General features: G+C 39.7%; 1 protein-coding gene across 1 annotated transcript; it reads left to right on the top strand.

Moving 5' to 3' along the window:
- Positions 1-1,249: 1,249 nt before the first annotated feature.
- ppp1cab (protein phosphatase 1, catalytic subunit, alpha isozyme b) lies at positions 1,250-12,138 on the top strand. Its single transcript, XM_036546379.1, has 7 exons — positions 1,250-1,630; positions 6,799-6,930; positions 8,027-8,257; positions 8,450-8,554; positions 8,828-9,051; positions 9,292-9,426; positions 9,617-12,138. The coding sequence occupies exons 1-7, from the start codon at positions 1,576-1,578 to the stop codon at positions 9,731-9,733; spliced, it is 999 nt and encodes a 332-aa protein (XP_036402272.1). The 5' UTR covers positions 1,250-1,575; the 3' UTR covers positions 9,734-12,138.
- The last annotated feature ends 10,071 nt before the right edge of the window (positions 12,139-22,209 follow it).

The raw sequence follows: 22,209 nt of genomic DNA, 5'->3' as shown, positions 1-22,209 counted from the left end.
TGCTCTCTTGGCTGGCCTACCTAAATGCACCATTTAGGCTCAGTTGATACAGCATGTGGCTGCACGTCTGGTTTTCAACCAATGGAAGAGGGTTACACCTCTATTCGTCTCGCTCCACTGGCCTCCTGTAGCTGCCTGCATCAAGTACAAGGACTTGATGCTTATGTTCAGAGCACCCAAAAAAAAACCCAACCTACCTGAACTCACTACTACAAACCTATGTTCCCTCTCAACCACTGTGCTCTGCTACTGAATGGGGTCTGGTGGTCACATCACATCGATGCACAAAATCACTATCCAGAATTTTCTCCACTGTTGTCCCCCGATGGTGGAATGAACTTCCTCACTTCACCTACTCTGCCGAGTCGCTCACTATAGAAACATCTGAAAGCACAGCCCTTCCGCATTCACCTGATCACCTGAAACACTACCACCTAAAGTAATCTCTTGTGTCTTAAATTTTGTTTTTCTTACGATCTTTTTCTTTATTATCTTACTAACTTTCTTAAAACAATTCTATGGTTTAATGCACTAATATCTCTATCAGCTCGCTTGTACCTTGTCTGGCTAAATTTTGAAACTTGGTCATGCAGCGCTTTTAATATTGTTGACTCCTTATATGGCTTTTTGCTTGTGTTGTATTCTGCCTCACTTGCAAGTCGCTTTGGATAAAAGCGTCTGCCAAAATGTAATAAGTTAACAGGAAATGCCGCCTGGCAAATCTGCGAACCGCGAGGGTCTCCTGTATGTTCCGATAGGACCAAAATGTTTTGCAGTATACCACTAGAGGCAGTCTAACAGCAGACGCGCTGTATATTTAAAACACTTCCTGTAGCCTATCTTTGAATGAGTAGGCCGACAAACGGTTTTGGTCTAATCCCATCTATGTTCTCTAAGTCCCGCCTCATAAAAATAATAACCAATGAAATTCCAACAAACGCTAATATATGACCAATTAAAACGCAAAAATTGACGTATTGGCATGCCTTGTCTTAATGATGAGCTCACATTTCACCCAGAGCCCAAATCCTCCGTTGACGTCATCTCTATAGCCAGAGGCGGGAAGTCTCATTTAAAACAGACACTACTTGTATCCAATGAAAATCTACAACAGGGGTTCAAACGTTAGCGGAAATCCAATCAGTTTTAACTAAATCTGAAAAAAGGAAAAAGACGCGTTATGTGGGACTCCTAGTTGGTTCTCACGAGCACTGCCCTTTAAGTTTCGTAGGAGGAGAAAAAACAGAAACCGAAGCGGAATTAATTTTTGTTGGGGGAGACCTACATAAACGCGAAATAGTAGTTCTCCTGAATTCCGTTTATTATATAATTATTCAATTGTATATCAAGTTTTGCTAGCTAGCAAGCTAGCTCGTAACAGCACTAGCTAGCTTGCTAGCTAGCCAGTAATAAAGGCTAGCCTGCTACTAAGGTAGCTACTACTAGCTGTCTTGGACGTTATTTGTTGGGGGTGGTGGGTTTTCTGTGTCGACTACAAAGGAGAAACTAGTAGCTGGCGTAGCTACCGAGGAAGGACTGAAAACAACAAAAATAGCAAGATAGCTGGAAAGTAAAATGGCGGAGCCGGACAAATTAAACATTGACTCCATAATACAGCGGCTTCTGGAAGGTAAGAGCATATGTTAAACCATTCAAGCAGATAGCTAGCTAAATTAGCTCGCTAACGTTATTTCATAGATAAGATAATGCATTGGCTGATTTGTTACCCCAATAGCTGTCTAAATGAGCAGTGTTGTTCTTTAGGATTAGCTGTTCTTCGATTGTTAACGTTAATTATCCAGTTGCATAGAGGAACCTTAACATTAACGCAAAAGACGTACCCGGGTCGTCAGGAGCACTAAACTGAACTAACAGTTAGGCTAACGAGCTAGTGTTTAGTTGCTAGCTGCCGAGTGGGGCTGTGGACTGAAATGTTACTTAATCTTAGATAACGTCAGATTAAAGCAAGTCATGAGATACCTAGCTAGTGGCGTTTGTGGTTTGTGAGATGATGTAATCTTGCCTCTTTTCGTACGAACGTAACGTTAAATTCGCTGAGTTAGCTAGTTACCTAAGTTACTGGTGTGGCATATTTCCACACGAGATACCATCAGGGAAAGAGTAAATTACTAGTTAGCTGTAACATCAGTAGATGACCAGGTTTAACAAACATGGAAGGAACGTTGCCTAGCTATGAGGTGGTTAAATGGCCAGTTTAGGCTAGTTGAAATATCCCATTGTGATAGCCTAAGGAGCTTAACTTAAGAAAAGAGCGAACGTTGCACAGAAAACGTTTGAGCTAAGTTGGCTAGCAGTCGTTAGCTAACAGATGGGATCGAGTAGTGGTGGTTATACTCACAGAGACGTGTCTTAATGTGGTAACTTGTAGTTACCATGTTGACACTTGTACTTACACAGTGATCTTAATAGCAAATTACCCCGTATTTTTGACGCTTTGGCAAGGAGGTAGGTGACCCTGGAGAAATTGGAAGGTGTTAATAGCTATCCCTTACGGCTGCAGTTGATGGCGGTGGACTCGCCATCATCTGCAGGCTGTGGCACATTAAGGGCACACTTAATCATGGAAATTTCACAGAAGTAGTGATTTTGTTGTCAGCGGCTTTAGTCACATTTATATGAATTCATTATTATATTAATTATATTAATGAATTGTAACTGCAGCTAACGTTAGGCCACAGCGGTAGGTGTTGAAATGGACAACAACACGTGATTAGTAGTGACTGAGAGGAGAGACATCCTTCCGCCTTTGTAGTGATTGCTGCTCAGGTTAGGGGCTTCTCGGTGCCAGAGGTCCTCTTGGAAGCTCATTTCGGTTGTTTACATTTGCAGCAGTGTTCAAACACGAGATAAATATAAGCTCCCTTAGAAGAAAGCGTTCTTATGTGCATTCACTCCGAGAGCAACCAATTTAATAGTTCACGCAAAGCATAGCATTCGAGCATTAGGAGTGTGGCTAGATGGTATATTGTTCTCATTAGCGTAGTATGCTTTGTTTCTGTTAAAAAAATCCACTAATTATAGTAACCAAGACCTGTTTGCAGTCATGGTATCTGATAAAGCTGTAAAGTATTTTGCTGAACAGTAATGCTGGCATAACATTAAGTGGTGACAGTACATGGAAAATCTGTTTATTGCAGAGTTACCTCTTGGTTTTGAAGTGGATCTGCTTATGTGGTGGAAAGGCAGTGCAGAGCGTTTTACCAGACTCATCCACTTGGCAGGAATATTTTAAGCATTCCCACAACACCAGACCCAAGCACAAAAAGGTGCTCTGTAAGGCAAAGCAGTTGGTCAGCAAAGTAAGGTCTTGTCTTTAACCAAATAATGTGGATGTGCTTCTGTTCTTGAAAAGAATAGTGATGTACAAGCTTGCATTTGAAGTTAACATTGGATATGTAGTCCTGAGCTAACTAGTTTTTTGACATGAATACAGAATGTACAAGAAGCCTGGAGTACAGTTGATTTACACCCACATCCACTTTAGTTTGTTCATTGTTACTAGTTGTTTTTTTCCGGTCAAACATCAAAATGCATATAAATGCTATTGGAGTCATTTGGTTTTGGGATGGTAGGTAAGTGTTGGTGTTTCTGTTGCACCTCTGATGGTGTGTTTCTGTGCGGGGTTAAATGCATGCGTTCTTCGTAATGACACGTACCTGCCACCTGCAATAAAAGAGGATAGTAAACAATGCACGGAAGATATGTCATATAAAAATATAAAGTCTTGGCTCCAGATTAAAGCATTCCTGTAATTCATATTTCCTTCTCCCTGTTTAGTTCATAACCTGTTCATTTAGGTGGATCAGTTAGCACAATAAGTGTAAGAAGATATGAAACCCAGGCAAAATTATAGCAGGTATTGCATTACAAATGACTACGTTTACTATGATCAATTGTGTTTCCATGATTCCAAGTTTTGTGACAGTCTCTGTATTTGAATGCATTTCTTTAAAAAAAATTGTTGTAGATAGTTATCTAAAACAAATTCCCACAGTTGGTTTTTGCAAGATTTCAGAAATGTGAAATTTGAGACAGTCTTTGTATGTAAGCCTCTGAGCAGGGTCACTACACCATGCAAATAAACTGAACATGGACATTAAAAAAGACACAAAGAGTTCTACATGTCTCTTATAAAGCTCATCATTGGGATGTTGTCAAAGAGTGATAGGGCTTGTGGCCATTTCTTAAACCACAGGAAGCAGTTGAGAAGAGTGGAAAAAGTATGCCATCTTTTTTTTCTTGTGTGATAAAAAAAATCACCATTTGGGCGGTTTGTGAATCCCTTTTTCTTTCCTTTTCATTTTTTTTGTGAGCAACCTTTTGATTTTTGACACACATGGGGAAGGGAGGGGAATTCTCTTTTGAATTAATGTTTCCTGTACTTCTCCCTTTACCATTTCTCATGGTTGTCAATAGATGCAGAAATCAGGGTGAAGCTTAACCGGAAAAGATGAATTGTAAATCTCTAGACACTAAAATGCAGATCATAAGGTGGAATGGGGAGAAATGAAAAGTGAATTTCTTCAGGTTAATACAGCCGACATTGAAAACCTGTTTCACATTGAGCAGAAAAAGTTAATATTTTGGTGCCACATGCTAATGACTTTAACGATGGAGCTAAGGCAGTGGAGATCTTGCAGCACTTGATCTGAGTGAAATGTCAGTGTTTGATCATTTTCATTTTCCTCACATGTTTGTTCAAGCTGAGGTGCATGCAGGAGTGCATGGACATTCTGTCAAATACAGTTTGCAACCCGAGATTCTGAAGTTTGATTGAGAATACAAGAAAAACAGCAAGCATATAAATTTTCCACATCAGTTAGAGGCTGTTTGAGTAGCCCGGATACTGTTTATTCTAAATAAACAATAACAGTAGAATTTAAATGGGTTGTCATATTACTTGGCAAAAGATTTCCATGCCTTCCCCAAGGAAGCATAGAAGATGCAATTTTTACAATATAAAATGGCCAAAATTGGAGGTTGTTAATTTCAGGGTGACGCCAAACACATACTTTGAATCATCAGCTTGGTAAGTAATGAGTGAGCAGATCAAATATAATTCCGTAATCTCATATCTTCAGTGCACAAATGGTGGTGAACGCCTGTGTGTTTTATCTCCAGGTTAATTAATTTTTAAACACAATGACGCAATGCACAGGTGTTAGTAAGCTGCGGATTCAGTAGAGACTGTCCTCTTGACAGTTTTTCTAATGACATTTCCAGGTATAGCAGACGTTGCAGGCAAAATTTTCTATAAATGGTGAAAACCAGCGACATGATGAATTTTAGGAAAGGAAGAGATCGAATTTGGCCAGTTCTGATCTGAGGAGGATGGCTCAAGAGTGACAGAATACAAATACTTACAAGTTGAGATTAATTGAAATTCAGATCCGCCAGATCTAAATACTGTACAATGGAATGCAAAGACCTACATAATTGTAGTAGTTTGCTCTTTTGAAGTGGCCAAGGAACGTGTGTCACACTGGTGGGTAAAATAATCACCAAAGTTTAGATTTCATGCGTCTCTTCGTTTTGGTCGATGGGCAGAGTCCAAACATGTCTGAACTGAAATTTGTCACGTAAAATGCGACAGTAATGTTTAAATCATGAATGTTGTAATGATTTCAGCTTCAAGATAACATTTTCAGCATGAGCTACATAGCGCTTAGGGCTCTCCACTTGCACAGCGTTGACTGGAAGGCCTTTGTTTATCTGCCTCTTTGTAAGCTCAGGGTTGCTTACTCGTTGCCTGGCTAACTATAGCGTAAGCACTGTCAAGGCTTAGCCGTCCTAATCAGGGTTTAAAATGACAGGCAACACCACCCTATTTTTACCACTTTTATACTGGGAAGAAGGCCATGTTACTTCACACAGAGTGCTTTGTAGTGTACTTACCTCTGGCTACAGACACAGTAGTTGCACTTTTTGTAACAAGTAGTTCCTTGAAAATTGAAGGCTTTCTTTTGTTATGTCTCCCTGCAACTAATGAAAGCCCTGTATTCATGTAGGTTTTGTGATTGACCAGTGCTGAATAGGTTTGATCCAGAGCTTTGCAATGATACCAGCAGTACCAGGCTGCTGCTTTGTGTGGCTTTGATATTATTTTGTTGCTGCGATTTTGCTGTTCATGCTGTTTTATGACCCGTTTCCCTTTCCCCTGAAGTTATGTTGGTTCCCAGATTTGTAGGTAGACCAAACCCCAGTCTGTGATGCTTTTGCCTCCTATAGTGAGCAGTAATGGATCCCTCCATTGGTGCTGTGCAAGCAGTGTGGACTGAATGCTTGTTAGTTTTATGCAAGTATACCTCAAGTGCACTAAAATAAAACATTGCAACCAGCTCAGTAGACTAGCTGTGATGTGTGCACATCTCCAGAATAGACCTTGGGTATTAAAAATTTGTCTTGTGCTTTCTCTTGCTTCAGCATAGCACTGTTATAATATATGAGGCTGTGGTATATAAGGAATACATGGAATAATTAAACAGATAAGGAAGGATTTTGTTTGGATTGGGGTTTTTTGTGTTTTATTTGGAACACAACCCAACCAAGTAAGCAACATTTTGCAGTAGTAAGGTAAGCATTGGTTAGGTTAATGGGATATTGCAGTAATTGGTTGTGCAAATCTGTGTATTGTATGAGTAATATCTCTTTAAAAATCATACCTCTTAGAATGTCTATAATTGAGATTGTTCCCCCAAGTACTTACCTTTCTTATCAGGTGTAACTGGAATTGACTGCAACCCCCCTCACTCTTATATGATGTACCTCCCCATTCAGTGAAAGGCTCCCGACCTGGCAAGAACGTGCAGCTGACAGAGAACGAGATTCGTGGCCTTTGTCTGAAGTCCCGGGAGATTTTCCTCAGCCAGCCCATCCTGCTTGAACTTGAGGCACCACTCAAGATCTGTGGTACGTCCTGTTGTACAAACGTTTGATGCTGTACCATCTACAAACGTTTGATGCTGTACCATCTAACCTCATTTAAACACACAGACTTTGGGTGCAATTTCACGTGTTCACATTATAAATGCTCAGGACTGGAATGTTGTGTAGTTTCTTCCATTCCCTCCTTTTGTCTCCATCTTAATTTTTTGGTGCACTACATCGTCACAAACCCTGTTCCACAGTTAGTAATATGTGGCAAATAATAGCTATTCAAAACTGCCTCAGTATTTACTGGTGTCCAATAAGGTGTACGCACACTTTGTGTCCTCTCAGCTAATAGGACATAAAAAAATAGATGGCCACCATCTTTGTCGTACATAAAAGCCATGTGGCTAACGAAACACTAACAGCAGCAAACGGCTAATATTGCTACACTAATAATAAGAAACTAACACACTTATGAAATAGTTTATCATTCTAAAAATAAATGCATTTTGTTGTAGGGTGAGTAACTACAGCTAACAAGGATAAAACATATGCTTTTATACTCCCTGTCTAGATTTGCTTTTTGCAGCCAGATGCATTAAAATGGCGACTTGTTTTCAGTCCCTGGACTATAGTTCTTCCTATATCATAATAATTATCCTAATACTACTCACTGTTTTCATCTTTATGCTATACCTACTGTTAGTATTAACAGCACCAGCTTCAACACATTGTGCTTGTACCATTTCTGCTATTCTACTATTGATAACGAGAGTCATGCTACATACAACTCTAGAATATGTGGTGAAATCATTTTGTTGCTACTAAGAGGTTGCTTCTACATTTGTTTTTCTCAGTTCAGCCACCCACTAGTAATGCACCACCCATGATGTACTGTTTTCCAGAATTATGTGTTTTTAAGTGACTACACTCTTTAAACCTTTTTTCTTGTCTGTGGTAAGTGTCAAAGTGGAGTGCCCAAGCACTGCTAGTTATTCTGTTTTGGCTATTTAGCCGCATAGCAGAGCCCCTTAACTTCCAGACACATCATCTGTTTCAGTGTCAGTGATGTTCATCAGTATTCATTGTTGCTGTTATTGGCATTATCCCTCCTGGTTTTTGCATCACACCACAGGTGACGTCCATGGTCAGTACTATGACCTTCTGCGACTCTTTGAGTATGGTGGATTCCCTCCGGAGAGCAACTATCTGTTCCTGGGGGACTATGTGGACAGAGGCAAGCAGTCCCTGGAGACCATCTGCCTTCTACTGGCCTATAAAGTCAAGTATCCAGAAAACTTCTTTCTCCTGAGGGGCAACCATGAGTGTGCCTCCATCAACCGCATCTACGGATTCTATGATGAGTGTGAGTAAAGGACATGTTGGTTGTTGTGTAGGTTACAAGTTGGTTTATACAAAGTACCTTGCATACTCACTGTGTACTCATAATGCCCTGCAGGGGTATGCTTTTACTGAGTACGTCTTCTACTTTCTGAATGGAGACCCTTTCAGAAAGTTTTGTCATAATTATAATGTTCCCTGTTGTGGACTCCTGCAGGTAAAAGGCGTTATAACATCAAGCTATGGAAGACCTTCACAGACTGCTTTAACTGTCTGCCTGTGGCTGCCATTGTCGACGAGAAGATCTTCTGTTGCCATGGAGGTATGCTGCATGTCCCATCAGTCCCTTTTCCCCTCGCTTTCCTCATGGATGTCTGTGCTTGTGATTGAAAGGCCCAGATGACATACACAAAACCAGCACAAAATCTGACACAGTCCCTTCATGGCCTGTCTTGACTCAATGGGGAGAAAAAAGTTAAGATTAAGAAAGGGCTCTTAGTTGTTCCCAGTCTCGCTCTAATGTGATACCAACTGTGATACTATCTGCTCTACCCCGAAAATGCATTCTGATCAGTCTGTTCCTCTTTTTGCTCAGGTCTCTCCCCTGATCTGCAGTCGATGGAGCAGGTACGGAGGGTTATGCGTCCCACAGATGTCCCAGACCAGGGCCTGCTGTGCGACCTTCTGTGGGCCGACCCAGACAAAGATGTGCTGGGCTGGGGAGAAAATGACCGCGGCGTCTCCTTCACATTTGGAGCTGACGTGGTGGCCAAATTCCTGCATAAACATGACATGGACCTCATCTGCAGGGCACACCAGGTGAGTGACCACTGTGACTGGCGGACTGGCTGAAAGAATAGCTTTCGTGTGTGGTGTTCAGCCACCATCTGCATTAAGGCAGAACATGTGGATGTTTTCTTACTGTTGCTGTGGCTGTCTTGTTTGCGTTCTGTTTGTATATGCTACCCTGGCACTTTCTGTGTACGGGGGTTGATGTTTGCTGTAGAGTTTAGGAAGTAGATTTAAGTTCCACATTAACTGCTGCACTCTCTCACCCAGGTGGTGGAAGATGGGTATGAATTCTTTGCAAAAAGACAGTTGGTAACACTGTTTTCAGCCCCTAATTACTGCGGCGAGTTTGACAATGCTGGCGCCATGATGAGTGTAGATGAGACCCTCATGTGCTCCTTCCAGGTGAGTTTATGGAAAATTGTGCATGGGAAAATTTCTGCACTGGTCTGCACTTTTCAGGTGACTGTTTGTATCAGTGTTTTTCATCTTGTGTGAAGTGTGCTGTGTGCCATAGCTTGTCTGTGCCATGCCTCAGTGATAATTTGCAGTAGTCTTGTTTTGCATTAATCGTCCTCCTCTCTGTGACATGCAGATTCTCAAGCCTGCTGACAAGAAGCTGTACTCCTATGGGGGAGGAGGGGGCATGGGGTCTGGACGTCCTGTCACTCCTCCTCGAAATTCAGCCAAGGGTGGAAAAGCCAAGAAATAACACCTACTGTACATTTCCCTCCTTTTTCCTTTTCTACCTCCCTCTTTGTCTCTCCTCTGTTACCAAGCGGCAAAAAGTCAAAACAGTACCCAGGGTTTAGTCTCTTGTTTTCTTTTTAACTCTTTATACTTAATATGTGTAACAGTTTGAGAATGTGTGCGTGCGAGAGAGAGGGTTGTATGGTGCAGTTCCCTCCTTCCTCACTTTTTTCCTCCCTCCTCTGTCTCCCTGTGGAAGAAACCACAATTTCTTATTGAGTTGTTACGGATGCATACAAGGCACAGAGAGCAGATGAATCTTGCAGTAAGCAGAAATAAACAGAAAGGGAAGGGACAGAGAGGAGTGTACTTTCATTGTTTATGGAAGGTCCTGCACTGTTTCAATGCTGAATGTCAATATTTATAGATCGTCTGCTGGGACAGTATGGAGTAGGGGGTTAAATGGTTGTAAACAAGTCGCGCACTGACATGTTCATTCTATTTTATTGCCAAACAGCTAGGTTTGTACAAACTGCTAAGAGAGAATGGTGATGTATGTGTGCTGAGAGAGACTGAGAAGGTTTTTGGCTGTACAAAATTGCTGACTCACATTCACAAATTCATATGAAGAGCCAGAGATTGAAATGCAAACACAATTTAGGTTTGATGTGAAACAAATAACTGTCTGATTACTTGAGAGGTCATTTTTGTTTTTTAGTCTTTCATCGAAAGTAAACAATCAATAAAAGTAAGATTTATTGAAATGTATCCACTTTGTTTGTTTCTCCTGTAACATAAATTCATATTTTATTTTGCCCACTTCAAAGTATTTTTACTCTATTCTTCTCAACATCACACGTTCCCATTTTAAAAGCAGTATTAGTCATAACTTTGATAAGTTCAAGGTCTGATAAACTGAATATGACATGGGTGTTGGGAAGAGTAGAGTTCTTTCAATCATGCTTTTTATTCTGCCTTTATTCCTGGGGAAACAAGCTGTCTGGGTCATTTGTCTAGTTGCAACTATTGTGTTTCCTACCTTTTTCCATTTTCATTTGCTCTTCTACTCTGTCATGTTGTCTTCTCACCTCCAAATTTATTTCAGTCTCTGACTCTCAATTTATCTGTCACTTTGCACACAGTACACACACCCATCCTATCCTGTCACTGATTGGTCATCCCCAAAGCCTGACCTCTTGGGCTCTTGGTCACTCACTGCTTCTGCTGCCTATACATTAATTTCTTTGGTCTTTAACCTTTTTACTACTATGTATTGCTTTATGCTTTCTGAAAAAGATGATTCTCATTGATTTATCTTTCAAGATGAGTTTGATGTCAGCTGATTAGTCTTGTGTTTTAGAATTTAAAATGGGGGTGGGGGGCTTTTAAAAAAAAATGGTGACATATTAAAGGCAGCATAATGGACTTTGGTGAGTGTTCTGTTGAGGGTGAGCGCATTGGCCTGTTGAATTTTGTACCATGTCTGTATTCAGGTGGGGCTTGTATGGTACTGTCACTGTTCCTGTCAGTCGTTTTCATAGTCGTCACAGACTTTCCTCTCAGGTGCCCAAGATGACAAGTACCCACTTGTGTGCAACTGATCAACTGTATGAGCAACTTGCTTTTTAATTGTAAGAATCAGGATAATTATTAAATACTTTGAACTTTATGACATGGATGAATTCTTATTTGTGAAGGTAGAGCTTGGCTCTTTAATAATGCTGCTCGAAGGTCCCCTTTTATATGACGTACTGTACAAATGATCCAAAGCCTATTGCATTAGATGTAAAAGAAGTTACTATTACTCTTGAAATTTGTAAGAAGTACTATTACTGACTAAATGTATAACATAACACTGCACATCTTGGAAGGGACTGGTTTCCGATGGGCATGTACAGAGCATTGAACAGGGCGGTAAAGTTGTTAGTGGATTATGGTGCTATGTAATGTCAGAGAGGAAAATGTGACATTCTCGTCAGTTGCTTCCTCTCTTGGTATCTAAAACTTAAGGCTTTAAACTGTCATATGCTTTACTTAATAGCACTATCAAACTGAATTGTACATAGACAATCTGTGTTGATAAAGCAAACATGTTTTAGAAGCCAGCACAGAGCTGAGAGAAGAATCATAAGAACAGTAGATTTTTTAGCAATTTTTTTGCTCAGGATTTTGAACCTTGTACTGCTGGTATAGTTCTAAAATTCTCAGCTCTTTCTGTCATTAAGAGCATGTTTCAAAGAATACACTCGCAGAATGGAAAGCAAGCGTCCAATAAGATATGTTGGCATGTTACAGTGATGCAATTGGTGGATTAATTACTTTTATTCTAGACTTAAGCAGAATACTCTTTTTACTTCATGGAGAGAAGAGCCAATCAGGGACCTCTTCCCCCATGCTCTGTTGCTGGGTAGAACACTCAAGTTAAAATTGATTGTAGATTAAAAAATAGGTTTAACCACATTTTAATGTTTCTCTTTAAAAATGTGATATGCTCTCTAAGCAATCACAGACCTTTTATCTGTTACCAGGTAGAAAATAAAGCGGAAACATTTCTATATGGTTGCTTGTGTGTCTTGATTTTCTCTTCATTCTCTCAAGTTAACATTGGTCGCCTTAGTAACTAGGTATATACTGTGTGATGTGGGACAGGCAGGGTGTTGCAAGCTCATGTTTAATTTGACAGGGTGTGGGGCACATTCAATTTTTAAATTTCTGTTAAAGGTGTATGCCCCTGAGTAACAGTATTGCAAATAGACAAAATTTGTGGTTATTTCCTATTTAAACTAGCAGTCATGGTTAAATACCTCCTGCAGAATGCAGTGGTTGTCAAGTCTCAGTAACTCTTATCCATTGATACACAGCACTTGGCATTAATCAATGTCTTTGTTTTGAAGGCTGAAAAGATGCTGTCTGAGTACTGAGTAAGGTAATCCTACCCTCTCTGTCTTTGTTACTCATTTTGTGACAGAACATAGTTTAACCTGTAACTGCACAAAAATATTTTGCTGCTGCAGAGGCCTTAAAAGTGCTTATAGAATCAAACAATCAAGACATTCAGTTAAAATAAGAACAGAACGAGAGATCATTGCTCAGAGTGGCTGTGTTCAGTAAAAGCCACAATCTCACGTAGGAAGGTGCTGAAAATAGCCACAATGGTCACAATATGTGCACTTAATGATATGTCAGGCACTACTATGAGAGTGCAGCTTAATTTATGCTAGATGAGTTCTAAATTCAAAATGTTTATAGGCTATGTATGATCAGCTAACACATATTTCAATCTTCCAGTCTTGCTGGAAAATATCACAGTAACTTCATTTTGCCATTTAAATTTCTTTTCTTGAATAAAATGTGCAATTGTGACCTTTATCTGTGTAATGCTATTAAGACTAAGGTATAAGTTCTTGTTTTCATTGCAAAGAAATGTTCTCTGTGTATATGTTCTTGCTGTAATTAAATTAAGGGTATGAATAAAGATGAAGGTAACATGAAGGGATGTAGGGTCACCAAGTGGATAGCGTCTGATAAATAAATGTATATATACAGAAAGGGACAGAGATTGATAGGTGTATTTACTGATATTTCTGAGAAGCTGACCACACCTATTTTCAGATGTGCAGCATGTGATTCTCTACAGACAGATCACACCTGTGAAATATTAAGTCATGCACAGATGATAAGTCAGAGTACAGGAGTAGTATGTTTTCAGATTTAGTGAAAAGCATGTAATTGTGTCTTAGAGAAGAGCATAGACTTGTACTAAAATCTTAAATTATTTTAACTTCAAAAGTCAAATATTTTGAGAGTAAAGTAAGCATTTCCCCCAATGAAAGTCAAAACCTTTGATACTGCAGTCAAAGCTTTCAGGATTTGAGTTGTTACATTTCACTTTCCAAAGTCCAAATTTTTGGTAAATAAGTAGTCTCAAATTTCAATAATATTAAGGCCACATCAGACTGTCAAAAGCCAGCAGGTAATCACAGAAAATAACTGTTTCAGCTCTACAATATGCTGTTTTGATAGCATTTATCTAAATATCGTAGTTATACTATATACAGTAAGGTAGAACAAATGATACCACTGCTCTGCACTATTTAACTTGTGAATTATGATGTGATACTGTCTTTTTCCTTCCCTATTATGTCTGTGATAATGCACCGTTGTGATTGGTGAATGTGTGCATTTACCCTTTGTATGACTGTTATTGTCAGTAATACAGCAGTCTATGTGTTTTAGTGTCAGTGTACCCAGTGGCCATAGCTGTCAGTGTCATCGCCCCGACCTTGGGTTCTCAGTGCTGGCTGAAGCAGGAAGGGCTTGCTATAAGACTAACAATGACATTCACAGTGAACCAGAGGAGAAGGCAAGAGGGATCACCATAAATTTCTTACATGTGGGGGACTCCCATTGCAAACATGATGGTACTGTCAGCATGTGTGTGAGAGTCATATATTGTGTGCACTGCCCTGTCCTGACACTGTACTGATACCTTCCCGCCCCCGGTTACAGGCACAGCTCAGCTTGACGACTGTACACTGGTGGCGGTAGACATGAATGGGCAGATGGGTCAGACATGTTTGTCAACAAGGCCAACACTGTGGAGGACCTGGAGGTGGACCTGATGGAGCTTTAGATCTGGAAGATGTTGTCCAAATTCAGCTACGATGGGTAGAGCACCCCCGTCATCATCAGCTCTGCCCTGTGCGCCCTGGAATTGGGGGGGGGGACTGAGGAGATCAAAGGGGAAAGAGGTAAAACAGGTTTTGAAGACAGCTGGTTAGAATGAGAGTGAGGCAGGGAGGGATGTGGAGACATTGTTGAGGGGAGAGATGGAGAGAGAGTGAGTGTGCCCAGCAAAGAGGAACATGCTTGGCCTTTCATGTCCATCTTCATGCCATTGATGTTTTCATTCACCTGCAACATGGTCTGTAGGATGACAAGGTAGCAAGCTTTAAGGCTGCCTCTGCCTCCGAGAGTAGTGTTGAGGCAGTCAGTCATGACTTGCCTGTTCGGTTGTGGCTGAGGAGAAAGATTAGAGGGGTGAGATAGACATGGATTATGGCAAAGAGAAACAGGGGGAAGCAAGGTAGAGGTCGTATTGTGTCTCTTACCACCATATGGACTGACAAAGTCTGATGTGATCGTCTGTGAACAAAAAATAACCATTACCTCCTGACATGAAAGCTGTGACATGAGATACTGAATTGTTAGTAAACCCATTCATATTCACTTTGACAGTAGCTTCTGATGGTAAGGCAGATTTGCACGCATGCAGATGTCTTATTCAAAAGATAGTATCTTGCCAGTAATAATCACTAAATGTTAAATTCAGAAGTTTTACCCAATGTGGTCATGATTCCCTCTGATTCTCCCCTCTTCTGTAGTTGCAGGACTCTGTGCTATAATATTGTTACGAATGGTAGCTGCTATTCATATGCTGTTCTGGACAGTGATGTATGTGACCTTTGGACATGGATTCAACTGAAATTGTTAATGTTTCTGAGAAGAGCTCAGACTGCAATGTATTGCTTATACAATAAAATAAGATTGGAGAAGAGGAACTTTATTGTTCCCAAGGGAAAATTTGCAGTCCTTTATTGAGTCAAGTGCTGCTGTACCCATAACATTAAGCATCAGACTTACATGAGAAATAATAAATAGATTTGAGTAAACAGATATACAAAATTCACAACATTTGTAACAGTCTAGGTTAAAAAGGCTTATGTTATGTCTGTCCATCACAAATAGTTTGACAACCCATGTTTGCTACAAAAATTAAATAAAAATTAAGCTTCTTGAGTTTATTATGTTCATTTTAACAAGACCTGCAAGGAGTGTGACTCCAAGAGAGGAATCTAGGAGGGGTCTCACCCAAATATAGAAAGCAACTGGATATAGTCCCTGTACTCCCAAAATATTGTATGGACCTTACTGATAACTGATCAACCCAAGATGGTTGAAAAGTGGAATGGTGCATAGGGACATATTGTGACCAGAAATTATAGCTGCAAAATGCTTGTCGTTGCTTGCAACCTACCTGTATGTGTTTGGCTTTTGCGCATCTAAAGATCATTAGCACTGCTTATTGCGTGACCACCAGAGGTCACGTAAATCGTAGCAATGAGATCCACACAGTGGCCAAAATAAATGCAAAAAATCAAAAAATCAAAACGTACTTCTTTTCCAGTTACCTTAATAGTGTATCAGGGTCCAGACGTCCACATGTGGTTTGTCATACGTCTTCATCACTCTTCATTTTGAAGTTTTTTCAAGATACTGCAATGTTACTCTTAGAATTTTCATTACTTAACAATTTATATTGATTACAATTTAATTGATTCAGGAGTCAAGACGCACAGCGGCGCAGTTCCTATCGTTTAATAACAGAGACGGATTTTCGGACGCAGCATGCTGTGATCTACACTCCATCCCAATAGGTGGCAATATGCAGCTTTAAAGTAAACATAAATCTGACAATGCAGTCATGGGAGACGTAGAACTCAGCGCGAGTGTTCCAGGCGCTGCAGTACGATCCAGCTGAGTACATGTGAAAAAATGTTTTAGGTAGCTGCCAAGGCAAAGAGAAATGCTGTACCTAAGAAGTGTAAAGCTGGCAGTATGAATATAAATCTATTACACTTTTTAAGCAATAACTTGACTAGACCAAGTAACTTGTACGAGGGTTTTTCGGAACAGCTAGCTAGCATCAGTAAAATTCGGCTATTAGCCAGTTTAAAGGCTAACCGAGTTGGCTAAAATGATTAGATAACTAGATTAGTTTAATCTAGTCTGCGAGGGAGACGTGACCTTATCCTTTTCACCGAACTTCTGTTTGTGTCCCTCGGCGTCCAAAACGTATTCTGTAAACCAGCTAAGGGCAAAAGATGATTGTGTTTTACTGTGAGCCTAACAGCTTAACGCTAAGCGTTAGAGAGGTGTCAGTAGTCGATAGCTAACTTGGTAGTCAACAAACTTGGTTAGTTACCATATGTAGTGACGTTTGGAAAGCATACTGAAAGACAGTTTCACTTCAGCGTTGAAGAGGAATCGGTCTTGGTGTTGGTCGGTCATATATTTGACAATTTACAACCGTATGATTCGTAATATTCGTATTTTATAGCTGATCTATTAAACCAACTTGAATAATTAGTATACTCTGCCCGTTTTTCTTGTATGCACTGAGAAAGGTGAAAAGGCAGACAGGGTCGGCGCCCATCATCGGTGAGGGAGCAGCAGGAAGTAATTGCTCAGGCTCAAAGGTGAGAAAATATTTGGCAGATAACTGTCAATGAGTTTAAAACAAGTTTAACAAGTGGCCTTCTACAGCAAACCTTCACTTGTCCCTTAATGTATGAAATTATAATTTTTTTTGCGTACATTGTCAAAATGTGTGGAACAATGGGAAAATACCTGTTTTATTTCTTTTTAACAAACCATGTGCAACAGTACTGTCACCCTGTCGTTTGTTGAATATGATGACTGAAGTGCAAGGATTGATATCAAAATCCATGAATTAACCACCTAAATGCCTTTGTAAAAACACCACATGAATGCTCCACACATACTTGTTGTATGATAACTATACCCTTGATTAAGCCTGAATTATTTGAACAGAATTTCTTTTTTTGTGTGTGGAGATGTTATAGGCAAATCCAAATGTTTGAGAGTTTTGTTTCTTTTGGGTGTCTTAATTTGTTTCAGATGAGGTATCTTACTGACCCACCAGAAAAAATATGTGCCAATATGGCACAAATGTTTCTCAGAACAATAAATAGTTCACGTTCCAGGCCCTTCCAGAACCAGCTTTAAATAACATGAAAAATGACACTACAACCTCCACAGAGTCTGATATGGAAAACAGTCAAGGCTTCAGCTCCTTCCAAATTCCAGGTACAGCAAATGACATAAGTGACAGATCTACCAGGGTATGCAAGCTTACCATAATCTATAGGGGCAGACAACCAGCTTGGAGAAACCGGTAACCTGCTGAGGCAGTTCTTTCCAGACACAGTTCCTGTTTGTCTGAAAGGGCAAAGCACACCTGGAAGAGAACAATGCTGTCTCCAAAAACCGATTAAGGTTTCCACAAACACCACCAATGCTTTGGTCCACCAACAGCAGCTGCTACAATGCATTCCAGTACCAACAGGAATGCCCGTCTCCTCCAACCCAGATGAGGTTACACCCCTTTAACCTGTGCTACAGGGAGGTGAGACAGCACTCTGTGGGTGAGATGCAGCCAATGTTGAAAAAAGGCAGTGTGTTGTAGGTGTGTGAGGTATGTGGTAACAAGATCCACACATTTTACAACTATCCTAGTCATAACACCAAGTTGACCAGGCCACGTCCCCTAGAGGGAACCCTCACCCTGTCTCTAGATTCATAAATTCTCACGTACCTTTGATTTTGCATTCATCTACTGCTTTCTCTGGGGTAATTTTATTCCTGTGATGCGTTGATTATGCATGAAGACTTCTCTTACATAAGTTCTTAGAGTGTGTTTGCAAGCATTGATGTGTTGAATGATATGACTTGGGGAAGCACTCAGCCAAATAAGTGGTCGATCATAGTATTGGGTAAAGCTGATGCAATAGCTTGAAATACTTGTTGGCATTTGAACGTATGAAAGATTGTCCAGATAAACATTTGACACAAGAAAAATGAATTCACGGTGTTTGTTTTACATCTGCTGGAAAGTATGAAAATAATAGAAAGGATTTAACAGAGAGAGTGCTAAGAATAATCCCACTTACTCTCCCCATCAGACCTCATGCATAAGCATGTGTCCCCCTAAATTCTGTTCTGTAGTTACTAAAAATATAATAAATTATACAAATATTACCAAATAAAGGTTATTGCCCATTGGTCCAGTCTGTGAATATGATGATAATGTAGCATCGGCAGGGTGTTGAATTTCTCCTGTGCCATATTTCTTATGGAATTATAGACTATCTTAAGTAATGTTAAAGATGGTGCGTAAAGATAATCAACCTTGACATAATTCAGAGCCACAACTGAAATGCATTCTGCATGAACTTGTCTGAGTTGTATTAGCCATTTGGATGGGGATTTTACAGTTGCTGATCAGGACAATCCACAGTAGATTAATTTCAAACTCTAACATCTCAATGAACTGCGTTCAGTTATCTGAAGGCAATAATGTTAAAGCTGTCAGAGTTAAAGAATTAATGTTTGAAGAATGCTCAGTCGGAAATATCTTTGTAGCACTGTTGATGATAGGAATTCTTCTAAAACGGAATAAACTGTCCAGCATGCTTACACATTTCTTAGAAAGGAAACAGCTATGCAGTAGAACAGGAGATGTCACATACATCACATCGTTGCACATGGTTATAAAGGCAATCGAGTAAGAATGGACACTAAAAACATTTTATTGACCCACCTACAAAGAACTGGCTGGTGGGGTCTTCCAATTCAACATTAAATCTTGATATAATTCATTTTGAATTTATGATGTTGCAAAAAAGAGTTTGAACATGCATGCACATAAAAACCAAATGAATCCACAGAAACAAATGAAACTGTAGAAAGCCTAAATAAACAATGTGTGCATTTTTGTACCCAAGTCAGCCTCCTAAATGTGCACATCTCTCAGTATTTCACAGCCTGCTCCACAGCCACTCTCCTTCTAATGCGTCTCAACTGCAGACTGCTCACTACTTCAACATTTCCCTTCAGTGCCTCAGTGAGAGTGTACATGGAGCTGTCATTATTATCACAGAAATAATTAAGATATCTCAAATGAAATTCTGTTAAAATGTGCATGCAATCCAAGCAATAAGAGGGACAGTCAGAATATTTGAACCCTTTTCATTGCATTCGTACACTGGCATATTTTGTTATAAATTTTTCCTTTCCTCATATTTCCAGAGTGTGTCATGGTGAACTGGTTTGTAAGACTGGAAATACTAACCTTTGTATCCCTATAATTTTTTGAATAGCTGTACCACATAACTCACATTCTGATTTTAATACTAAGTGATATTTGTATTATTTGAACAGGTATTCAAATCCATACTGTAAGTGTGTGAACAGAACTGAATCCACCCCCAGCTGTTCTTGATTATGTGTACCTTTTCTCCTGTTACACTTAACGTCTTTCCCACGCTTGTCTTTCCCCCTGTCACAGTGACAAACCTGTTTTTTGTTGTTGTTAGTGATAAATGGAGGTATTGGATGGTTAAACCTGGCAGGAAAAACTGTTTAAAACTTAAACATTATTTTTGTCCAGTTCATTTGGAAAACCAGAATCGATTTTTTTAAAAAAATCAACTGCTTAAAAAAAATCTAACAATCCTGAATGGATATGATTGCTATCTGCAGACTGCCCTGTATATAAATACACCTGTGAAAATAAATAGACAATAAATAATTAATTAAAAATAATTTAATTAATCAAAAATAAGCATATTTAAATCAATCTATCAGTTTATTAATTTAGTTTTTTGTCTTTATATGTCTGTTTTATCAAGATATATTTATTAACATAACACAGAGATGGCATCTCCATAATTTTTGAAACAAGGGGTAAAGTAAATTTGAATGGAGACTATGGGAGAAGAGATAGGTTGCAAGATATATGTTTATCATTAGTTTGGAAAACATTGATGTTCGTGTTTGTATCAGACATTGTAATTTGCCTGTGACAAAATAAAGAACAGTAATGAAAAGATTGCTTAGACTTACAGCTATTATTACAGCTATTATGGTAAGAAAAATGCTTTCACAAACATACATTTAAAGTCCACAAACCTTAATATTCCTCTTCTTATAGTTTTGCTTAATTTTGCTCTGTCTTCACTGCTTTCATTATCCTTCCATGACCTCCCCCTCCCCCCATTTCTCATGCTTGCAGCTGTTGCTCAGGAAGGAAGGAAAGACCCGCCCTCTCCATATGCCCCTCTCTTTCACCCATACTGCTCCTCTTCGTCTCTCACTCCTTCTACCTCACGTTCCTCATTCTTTCTCTCATTGCTATTTGCATGGCATGTCCCTGTTGACATTTTTTTTCTTATGTCAGATTTTTGACTTTGACTTCCTGTCTACCAATGTAGCAATGCTATTGTTGCAGATAATGTTGTAGGTAAGGAGTCATAGTTAACAGAAGTTATTGTAAGGCAACTGATGATGACAGTAATGTGTGTACTTTTCAGTTGAAGTCCACATATATTCACTGTACATATTCACTGTAATGTTGTTTGGTATGACAAAACAAACAAAAAATCATGATAAATATCAATGTTGATCAACATATGATATGTTCCATCATAGTAGGGATATTCCAACACTGACAATGGAAGTAATAAATTAATCAATGACATAATGTCTTTATGACATAAATTGTGTGTGTTGTAAAGAAGCGTGCTTCATACTATGGCAAAAAACAAACAAAACCAATAAAAACAGGTGGTCACTTGGTGACAGTTTCCTGTTTGGGCCTTGTAAGGCTTGGGGCTGTCCATTTTCAAAGGTCAGCTGCTGTGACATCAAGCCCAGAATAAAAATATCCCATGAGAAGGGGGACACAGACAGAGACAGACAGGGAGAGGGACAAAGACCAAGTATCCTCTTATCTCTGGGATATCAATTCCTTCTGCTTTTTCTCAGTTGCTCACTCTCTTGCTCAATCTGCCCATATCTTACAAAATACCAAAGGACAGCCCCTCTGTGAATAGTGGTTGTTATCAACTGGTAGCAGAGAACTTGTCACTTTCATAAACATCTGTGTAGTGTTAACTATTTTTCAGACACTCTTTTAATCCATTCCCAGAAGACTGCACAATGGTCAGTCGAATTATCTCCTTACTAGTCTCTATGCCTCACTGCCTGTTGATCCAGCAATTTATTGATGTTTTGGCTGTGTCCACCTCTTATGCACATGCACAACTGTAGATCAACTGTATACCCCTATAAAGGGCTACATTCAGAAAAAAAACTCCCTCAAAATTGATCTATTCAGAGCAGCAACAAAACCCAGTGGTTGTCCCATCGGTCAAAGAACAAGATATCAAAGTTAACCTTTCATTCTCTATCCTAGAAACTCAAAGTCATTGGACTGTAGAGCAAAGCACCATATGTACGATATGCTGTAAAGAAGAGAATGTGAGTGCATCCTGTACTAACCAGCTAGACATGTCATGGTTAAAGTGGAGCACAATACGTGGAAAAATGACTGCACATGTCCTCAAAAATAGATTTTAACATTCTCAGCAACACAATTATGTGGCAAGAGATGCAGCAACTAGGAATAAACAAACTGCATAGGCGTAGCAGGCAACAAGCACTCTGCTTGGATGCTTATGAGACTGCTAGCAGCTACAGCTCAGAGTAAGACCTTAACGTGCCACAGACTCAAATGGATACTATCAACAAGCCTGCTACTCCCAGACAGACTCAGAGATTAGCACATGTTCCTAAACTGTGTCCTTGGAAGGTAGAGGTCCACACATGGTGCCCACCCAAAGGAATAGATTGTGG

This window comes from Megalops cyprinoides, chromosome 1 (assembly GCF_013368585.1).
Source record: "Megalops cyprinoides isolate fMegCyp1 chromosome 1, fMegCyp1.pri, whole genome shotgun sequence".
Lineage (NCBI taxonomy): Eukaryota > Metazoa > Chordata > Actinopteri > Elopiformes > Megalopidae > Megalops > Megalops cyprinoides.
This window is presented reverse-complemented; position numbering and strand designations above follow the sequence as displayed.